Below are 10,167 nucleotides of genomic sequence, written 5' to 3'. Positions count from 1 at the left end.
AGAACACATTGACTGACCTAAAGAGAAATAGCACAACATTTTATGGACTTATGAGAGCAAGATTGTTCTTTTTGGGTCTACGAGCTGCAGACAGTTTGTCAGATGACCCCCAAACACTGAATTCAAGCCTCAGTACACTGTGAAGACAGGGAAACATGGTGGTGCAATCATCATGATATGGGGATGTTTCTCATGCTATAATGTTGGGCCTATTTATCACATACCAGGGATCATGGATCAGTTTCAATACATCAAAATACTTGAAGAGGTCATGTTGCCTTATGCTGAAGAGGAAGTGCCCTTGAAATGGGTGTTTCAACAAGACATCGACCCCAAACACCAAAAAAACGAGCAACATCTTGGTTCCAGACCAACAAGATTGATGTTATGGTATGGAATGGCCACCATATTCCCCAGACCTTAATCCAATAGAAAACTTGAGGGGTGACATCAAAAATGCTGTTTCTGAGGCAAAACCAAGATATGCAGAAGAATTGTGGAATGTAACAGGTGCCAGAAGTTGGTCAACTTCATGCAACACAGATGTGCAGTAGTTCTCAGAAACAGTGCTTATACAGCTAAATATTAGTTCAGTGATTCAAAGAAAAGCAAAATCTACAAACATAGAAACAAATAGAATGTTCAGTGTTCCCAATGCATTGGTGTGTATGGAAATAGAAGCTATTATAAGGATTTTGAGCTTTAATCACTTTGTTTTTTAAACCCACTGCTATAATTTTAAACACGGCTGTACATAAACCCTAGCGCTGCTATTCTTTTATACTAGAAGCACCCCCTGCTTACCCCTCACTAATCTGTCTGTCTCCCACACACTGGAGGTTGAACAGTTTAGTAGATGACTGCATACTTAGGGTAGAGACACATGCAAAGATTCGGGGAGAATTAGTCACCCAGCGACAAATCGACTTTTCTTCGGACGTATAATGTCTCCGAACTGCCTTGCCGCCGGCTACAATCTTAATCGCTAGTGGGATGGCATTCGGAGCGCTTAATTTTCTGAAGTCTCCCGAAGTTGCCTCACGAGTAAACTTCAAAGAAGAAGCGATTTGTCGATGGGCGACTAATCTCCAAAAAATAGCAACGTGTGCCCTGACTTCTCCAAATCTTTGAGCTAAATCTTCCAGTGTATTGCTAGTTTTAACCCCTTTAAGTGCTGCAGAAAATAGTATCTATAACCTGTGGATAAGGAGACCAAAGAGCAACAGATTGTAGATTCTATGGTGACATTCCATGATACTTGTGTCTTTCCTCCTTTTTCTCCTCCTTTTTGTCACAAGTAAGTGTAACTCACATGCATGTTTCAATCTTATAAACGTTTCAAGGTTTTTATTCTCCTCAGAAGTATTTTTGTAAGTATTGATTGCAGTACGTTATGTTTATTGCATTTCTTTTTACTGGTTTTACATTTCCAGTTCTTGATTATTAATTGTTTATCTGTGGCCGTAAAACATGTTTAGCATAACTGTACTAGTTGAAATGGCATTTTTACCACTGATCTCGTTTGACATTCTTGTTGTTGTTTTGATGTGTGTAGATAAGAAGTTGAAAAATGCAGCAACCAATGTATCAGTCATGAAAATGTATATGCATTATTTTTATTTTAGGATCCCTACATGCCATATACTTTGATGATCCTATGGCTATTTGGCATCTCTGACATACATATTTATAATAATGTTTTATCTTTGTACCAGAGGACATGGAAGACAAGACACTGTTTTCTAGTTTTTCAGTTTGGCAGTTTCAAGTTAAAGAATTAAAGGAGAAGGAAAGACTGGAGACACTTGGGGGTGCCAAATGTTAGGCACCCCCAAGTGATTGTAGCGACTTACCAAAAACCCAGGGCCTGTGCTCCTATCGGGAGAAATCTGCACTGGCCCCAGGTTATAGGAGCGAGCACCATGGAGAGATCTACTTCTGTCTTCGAGCACCGGCCCTGGGTTTTTGGTAAGTCGCTACAATCACTTGGGGGTGCCTAATGTTTGGCACCCCCAAGTGTCTCCAGCCTTTCCTTCTCCTTTAAGTTCAAGAATAGGCTGGCACTGAAAGCGTTTAAGACAAATAGTTCTGGCTGCTCAGATTATTAATAAAATATTTGCATTCCTTTGATGCCTAACATATGTATACTCAATTCATTTGCATGAAGTACATCATCCAGACATGGCAGTCACTAACCCTGATGAATGGCTTTTCTTTTCTAGTTCATATATGGGGGAGCAAAACCATTTTGGGATGCCTATTTCATGTGGTTGAAACAAAACAAAATACCAATGGCACAACTGATGCAGTTGAATTGCTGACAGATGTTTATTAGCTCATAAGCAAGTGGCAAAGTTTTGGGCTTATACAGGGCCCTTTGTCAAGCCTAATAGTGTAATACATGTGACAAACTTAAATAATGAAAAGGAGGCTAAATCCCGCCTCTAATCCCGCCCACATAGACCAAAGTCGACAGAGTCTTTTTCATTAGCAATAGTCCATAGCCATACAGTCCAAAAGTGTAACCGTGGGTTAGTGGCAGGGTGTCCATAGCAAAGTCTTTAAAATTATAACAAAATATCCAGTGAAAGAACACAGTGACAGTTCAGTTGTGTGAAGATACAATAAAGTAACACAGATACAATAATTTCATTTGATGAATCATGTAAGGCCAATATATGGATTTGAAAACATACGGGAATTGATCTATACATGCCTGAGACATTATATGGTACCAATGTAACATACAGTACTCCGCACTTTAACTAAGGCACTTCATTGTATGCACCAGGGTGTTCAATGTAGATCATAAAAGAGGAAAGTTAAAAACAAATTCCCAAAAATGTACATGTGATACCTTAACGTTAAACACCATTAAAAACAGGACTACATACCTAATGCAATTTCAATAAACATTCCTGGGGTATAGTCCCTGTTAAGCCCTAGAGGCCAAATAGTATCCAGTCTATGTATCCACTGCATCTCCAGTTTCTTATCATAAGGATCCTTTTACCCCCACGTCTAGGGATCACTACTGAATCAATAACCTGAAAGCGTAACTGGCTTACTGTGTGTTTAGGTTTCTGAAAATGTGCTGGAACAGGAAGGGCAGTCAACTGTTTGCCTATGGTGCATTTATGTTTGGAAATGCAATTTTTTACCTTCTGTGTGGTTTCCCCAATATAAATATGTTCACATGGGCATTTCAACAAATACACAACGAAGGAAGATTCAAATCTGTAATTTTCATATGTTATATGTCTTACCCAAGTGAGGATGGTAAAACACATTCCCTGTGTGCAATAAAGACAAGGAAATGTCCCATATTTGGGGTTACAGAGAAAACGTGTCTTAAAGGACCAATATCAGTTTTTAACTAGTCGATCTCTAAGGCTCCTGGCCCTTATGTATGCCATCAGGGGTGGATGTTGGAAGGCTGGAATACTAGAAAAGCACGATGCAAGTAAGTGCCAATGTTTATTATTCTACGGCCATATTTACTAGCAGTGGAGACATTTGAAACAAAGACAAACCTATTGTCATTATCTTTGTTGTTTCTGGAGGAATGCAGTAACTTCTCACGACTCTTATTTTTAATTAACGACAAACCCTTATCCAAAATCATCATCAAGGTATCCTTTTTCTCTAAAACAATTTATCATTTTGTCAATCCTTTCCTTGTATTTGTATGTGCTGAAAACGATTCTTTTGACTCGTGAAAATTGTGTTTATGGAAGGGAACATTTGAGAAAGTATGGGTGGAAAATGTAAAAGTCTATTCTTGTCAGTTGTCTTTCTAAAGAATTCAGTTTCCAATTTCAGTCCAGTCCTGGTGATATTCACATCCAGAAAACTGATACAGTCAGCGTCATATGTGAATTGAATCAAATCCTCCATGTTATTCAGAAAATCAATAAAAGAAGTCAATGTTTCTGAGTTGCAGGTCATCTATGTAAAGTAAATATAACCAACAATGGGTACTGGATCGGGAATTTACATACACCTAATGTGTTTCCAGATATGCCATAAAAAGATTGGCATAACTTGGTGCCACATCACTGCCCCTGCTGTTGTAAATAATATGAGTCTCCAAAGAGAAAATAATTTTGATGTAAAATAATTTCTAAAAGATCAATGATGAATGTTTTCTGGACTGAAGTGTAATCAGTGCTGTCCAAAAAATATTTGACAGCTGTTACCCCTGAACAATACTTAATTGAAGTGTATAAACTGGAGACATCCAAACTAACCAGAAAAACATGTGCTGGTAATTTTATGATTCTAAGATATTAAGTAAATGATTGGATTCTTTTAAATAGGAGGTTGTATTGTAGACCGGAGGTTGTAAAATTCCACATAAATGACCAGTGGATTAAGTGCAGATTCTGTCCGCACAACAATTGGATGTCCAGGTTTATATCCATATTTTTATGGATTTTAGAAGGGTGTAGAATACAGGGGTAACAGGATAAGTTTCAAGGAGAAAATATTCCAATTGGTCATCAAATTATACCTGGTGAACCCTATTCATCATGTACTGTTGTATAGAACTCAATGGGTTAACAGGGATTTTTGTACACCTCATTATCTGATAACTGACCAAAGATTTCAGATAAATAATAGTCCTTATCCATGACCACCAAAGCGCCACCTTTATCTGCAGGTTTAAATATCAATTTATTATTACTCATTAAATCAGAAAGGCACCTTCACTCTCTACCCGTCATATTGGATCGTTGATCAAGCATAGGTTTACGTAACAGTCTTTCTTTGTTTGGTTATGTCCTTATCTACCAATTTCACATATGTTTCCACAACATTATCATTGCGTGTGGTTGGGGAGAGGGGGCTGTGCCATGTTCAAGGTCCCTATATCTAATACTGTACTTCTCAAAGAAGCTAATCCTTTATAATTGTAGGTTCATTTTAAGAACTACGGGAATATTCAATAACTTGACTCTGGTAGGGATTATTATAAATGTTCTTGTGAAGCAGTATTTTAGTTATTATAACATTTACTTTATTGTACAAAATATCAAGCTCTGAAATTCTGTATAAAGATATTATGAAAAAATATTTTTCACTAGATAATTTTTGTTTTGTTTTTTTTACATTTTTGGCCAAAAAATTACACATTTTCTCTTCTGGTGATAAGAACAAAGTCCTCTCTTGGGTCAACATTCATCTTAAACAAGGACTGATCAATTATAAATGTGTCTTCAGATGAAGGGGCTTGGAAGTGATTTTCTTTAGGGTGCATGTCTATGATCTTAGCACACTGCCTCTCTGCCCCGCCAGGGGGTATGTATGTGGAACTGGGAGGCTCTCGGAGTCGGCTCAAATTAAAGGCATTTGCATTGCAGTTTTTTGTCTCATTACTGTTTGCAGATTCAGCATTTGGAGGTGCTGTTTCTTCAATAGGATAGGCTAACAACTCGTCTACCATATTCTCAAGCTTCAGCTTGTTCACCAATCGTTCAGAATGATTACTCTCCTTTTTGGTTAGGCCTTGGGTACAAGTTATGATTTCATTGCTTTCAGAGATTCCATCACTCCCGGTTTCTTGAATGACATGCTCACTTGAGGGTATGTGGCTTCCTTCAATATCAAAAGCATGGGAGTGTTTGACCTGTGTCAGGATACCACTCGTGCTTGATTCTTCACATACTGGTTGCACCCACTCATCTTTCCTATTGTCTTTAGTCTTTGTATAGCTTTGTCTGCTTGCGTGTTTAGGAAAAATTGGCTTCTGGGCTAGATTTAGGTCACTATATTGGTTGAGAAATTCTTCACTCTCTGAGCAGTTGCTGTACAAATATACAGAGTCGTGTGTGATACAGGCATTGGAAACATCTTTGTGCATTTTTGGATTTGGAGGCATGGCAACATTGTCAGTGTGATTTAAGTCCAATTCTTTATTTTCAGCATGATTTTTCTGTACGCTATGTATGCCTTCTTGGGTTGTTTTTGAGTTACCAGCAGAATTCTGCAAAACTTTTTCCTGATCCGGTTCTTCTTTTATATCGCTGCTGCCTTCAGAATTAAGGAAGAGCTGCACATGGTCCATTTTGCCTTCTTGAATCAGCCTGATTAATGTCTCACACTGTGTCCTGGACAGAAATAATTCAAAGGCAGCTTGTTTGGCTTCTTCGGAATTTACTATTCCTCCAAAGATATACTCAGTGTCTGTGACCACTGTATAACCGACTCTCTGGAGGATCTGTTTCACCATGTGTTCTGGAATCACGGGTGCAACAAAGTACACAAAATTACCAGTAAATTTCTGGAACAGTAAAAGAAAAGGGGGGTCAACATTTTTTGTTTTAATAAATAAATTATATGTTAATGTAACACTGGAGGGTGCCAAATGTTTGCCCCCAAATTGTGTTTAATACAAAAATATAATAATGTTAAATTATAATTTGCCATATAAGATTATTGATGGTAAGAATCAGTAAAGATTCTTTTTGTATGTTTCTTTTTGACTGGGGGAATTAATAGTTTGAAAAAATGGCCCCAGCGAGCGATAAGCCTCCTGTATCAGGTACGATTGCCACCTGGCCGGTAAAAATGATGATTGATCCCAATGTTATTAATAATGAAAAAAAATAAATATATAGGAAGGCCGGTGGCAACCCTAGTACCAGGGTGGCCATTTGAAGTATCGAGTACTCCCTCCTGGTGGGGCAGCCTCAACCAAAGTGTGGGCTCTTAGTATAAGGTAATAAAAGTGCATAGGGCTGCTGAGCTTGGCAATAGCCATAGCAGCTCTCAACACAGACACTGCTAATTTAAGCACATATTTTTGCTACTGGTACCTTGATGCTAACTCAAGACAGAATGCTACAAAGTCTCAACATTTAGGGCGCTGCCTGCAATAAATCGGCAATAATCTCCTGCAAATGCTTTCTCACTAGCAATGGTGTAAATTGCAAGTGGGAAAATATGTGTTGCTTAATTTTCCCGAGTAGCCTGAAGTTGCCTCAAGGAAAATTTGACTACTTTGAAAAAACAAAGAGATGTGTACACCTTGACTGAAATAGCACATATGTAATAAAGACCCTGATAGATTGTCTACTATTTTTCCTGTGTGAACTATTACTTATAGAGGGAAGGTGGCCACTTGAATGTTGGCTTCACTGAGCACTGCTGGCCTTTTGAGACCCTTTTAAACCAAACCCAGCCAAATTGTATGTTTTGATACAGATTAAGGAGATCTGATCTTTAGGCCAAACTGGTGATATTCTGTCTAAGTTTCTCCATCCGTATAAAGAGTGCTTATATCATATATAGTGAATAAAGTACCCCCTCTTGTAAAATATAAGGATATTATAAGTTACCGAGGAGTTTCATGACCATATAAAAACACGAGGCCGAAGGCCGAGTGTTTTTATACAGGTCATGGAACTCCAAGGTAACTTATAATATCCTCATATTTTACAACTGGGGGTACTTTATTAATTATAATACACAAATTTTAGTGAGTCATGTGACAGAAATTACATCACTACTCACCGTTTATAACTGATGACATCACTACTCACCGTTTATAAGGATATAATTTACAAGATATTCATGGCTTTTGTGTATTATACAGAAATATCTACACAAGGCATTGTCCGTTCCCTCAGGGACAAGGCATTAGCAGTACCTATTGAGGCTAACCTAGCTCTAACCTGCTGACAGAAAGACTATCCTGATATCTGAGCACATTCTGTAACTTACCAAAGCAACCAGAGGAAAACTGACTTCTAAAGTTTACTGAAAACCAACATTCTTACTGTATATATATTTACTGTTTTACCATGGTTTTATAATATTTTTTAAAAGTGGTACAAAGACCATTACACCAGCAATGAAAACGACACACCCCAAACAGCTTGTGTATTTTTATGAATTTATACCCGTTCTATATGGTATACTTGCTTTGCAAATTTCAGGTAATTTGATGATAAACACTAAGTACTGCTTTTTCTCATGAAAACTATGTAGAACTCTATCTGAAAAATGAATTGAGTTACACTTCTCTCACTGAATTGAACCTGGCTCTTTCTTCCTTAAATATATAATTCTAATTTGATAAGAAAGCATGGGCAGAACCAGAAATCTGATACCTGTGAATGAGCCCTGGCCCGTCATATAGGTGCTTCATTTGTAGTATAGGTTTTTGATTATGCTATTTAATCCGGCCTGCCTAGTCTGAATCAGGAAACAAATTATCTTAAAGGGCACCTATCAACCTGAATTTGTTTCCCCCAGCAGAGGTGCAGGCTAAGGGTAATGTCACACTGTGAGATTTGGGGAGATTTAGTTGCCTGTCAACTAATCTCCTCTTCTTTGGGGCGACTAATTTCCCCAAACGGCTTCCCCCTGTCTTCTGCCTGCTAGAATGGCATGGCACTCACGGCACTTAGTTTTCCAAAGTCGCCCAAAGCTTCCTCGTGAGGCAACTTCAGGCGACTTCGGAAAACGAAGCACCACGAGTGCCATGCCGCAGGCGTTTGTTCATTCTAGTAGGCGGAAGCAGTTCGGGGAGATAAGTGGACCCAAAGCGGGGGTTAGTCGCCGGGCGACTAAAATAAAATCTCCAGGTGTGACTTTACCCTAATAAAGACTGCACTCTGGTTAGGGGAAACAATACAATAATTTAAAAAAAAGCCCGCTGCTAAGTGGGAGCTCCTGGTGAGGGCAACCATGTTGTATATTGTGCATGTGCATAATGAGTGAGTGCTACCACTTGCTCATTATGTGTATGTGTCTGACATAGGTGTGGTGGATACGCGTCACAAGCTTACATCACATGCATGCACATGATGAGTCAGTTGTGGCATTAGCCCATTATGTACATGCATGTGCCCCAACATTGCAACCCACAGCAGCATCCTCCTGGTGTTGGTGGCCTAGTGCTGGTGGAGCTATTTTTCATTTCTTTTTTTTTTTTTTTAACTATTGTTTCCCCCAACTGGAGCCCACACCTCTGCCGGAGGAAGCAAATTCAGGGTGATAGATGCTCTTTAATGCTCTAAATCCCCCCAATTAGTTATATTTAAGTAGCAAGCCAATGTGCAGAGACTAGAGAAGCATTTGCAGTCAGTGTAAGAGGTGGGAAAGTGATACCCAATCTGCAGCCATCAGATACTGGGAGTTGTAGTTCAACAATGCTGGAGATCAGCAGGCTTGACATTACAGACCAGTTTCTGAAGAATGTAACCTGATGAAAAATAAAGGTTTCTTTAAAACACGTTTTCAATGTAGTGAACCCCAGAAAAAGTCCTTTCCCTACTGTCAGAATGTAAGCATTTATATGACACTGACAGACAGGCAGCAGCTACATGTAGTTTGATCCATTAGAGAATAAGGTGAGCCAGCTACATGCATCACATCCCTAACTCACAGGCATTGCTTCTTACCTTCAGAGTCCTTATCTCTTTCCTCCATGGATAAAGGAAGAGATTGACACAGACAAGCTCCAAAATGGCAAAACCCTTCATGAGGCCTCTTAGTAAAGAAGCCTGCTGCCTAGCACCCATATCATTCTCTTTCAACACCTGCAAAGACAGGCTCCCTAACCCCGCAATGAGAGGACACCCTGATTGAACGTCGAGGTCTCCCTTTGAGTCCAATGTGTCAAACAAAGTCAAGTTTCCTTCTCGGCTTTTCCTTTCATAATAAGCAACAAATTCCTGATACTGCTCCTGCCGTTCCGCTTCTCCCTTCATGTTGTACCCAGCAAGTTCTCACAACTGCAGCATGAGGAAGTTCGAAGTTCAAAAGCTCTCGTCTCTGTCTGTGGAACTTGTCATTCATTGGACAGCTCTCGGCACACTGCCACATTTGATTGGTTCCAGCAGGCATCAGTCAAAGTGCAACATACGTCTGCATTTCAGGAAGTTAAAAGCAAAAGTGAAAGAAGTAAGGAACGTTCTTGCAACAGAGTTTAGCGATGCTTAAAGGGGAACTATCGTGAAATCAGTAATCAGAAATGAATCATCACATGAAGTTATTAAAGTCTCTAAATAAAATGTATTATAAATGTTGTACAGATAATTCCACTGGCTGCTGCTGCTGCTGCTCTAGTGCTCTCCTAACTGCCTCTGATCTGCTCTGAGGTCTCTCTCTCATTGGCTGCAAGTGCTGTCAATCTTCAGCTGTAGAAAGCCAGCGTTG

General features: G+C 39.2%; 1 protein-coding gene across 1 annotated transcript; it reads right to left on the bottom strand.

Moving 5' to 3' along the window:
• Positions 1–2,304: 2,304 nt before the first annotated feature.
• On the bottom strand, positions 2,305–9,929 carry XB5732280.S (uncharacterized XB5732280 S homeolog). Its single transcript, XM_018260483.2, has 2 exons — positions 9,411–9,929; positions 2,305–6,283 (listed from the first exon to the last, which is right to left on the bottom strand). Exons 1-2 carry the CDS (start codon positions 9,717–9,719, stop codon positions 5,129–5,131), a joined length of 1,464 nt encoding a protein of 487 aa, XP_018115972.1. The 5' UTR covers positions 9,720–9,929; the 3' UTR covers positions 2,305–5,128.
• Positions 9,930–10,167: the final 238 nt, after the last annotated feature.

This window comes from Xenopus laevis, chromosome 4S (assembly GCF_017654675.1).
Source record: "Xenopus laevis strain J_2021 chromosome 4S, Xenopus_laevis_v10.1, whole genome shotgun sequence".
Lineage (NCBI taxonomy): Eukaryota > Metazoa > Chordata > Amphibia > Anura > Pipidae > Xenopus > Xenopus laevis.
Note: the sequence above shows the minus strand (reverse complement) of the source record. Positions and strands in the feature narration are given on the sequence as shown.

Coding starts and splice junctions, on each gene's coding strand:
- XB5732280.S (XM_018260483.2), bottom strand. CDS start 9,719: ATGAAGGGAGAAGCGGAACGGCAGGAGCAGTATCAGGAATTTGTTGCT. Junction 6,284..9,410: donor AAGAGATAAGGACTCTGAAG/GTAAGAAGCAAT, acceptor TTACTGTTCCAG/AAATTTACTGGTAATTTTGT.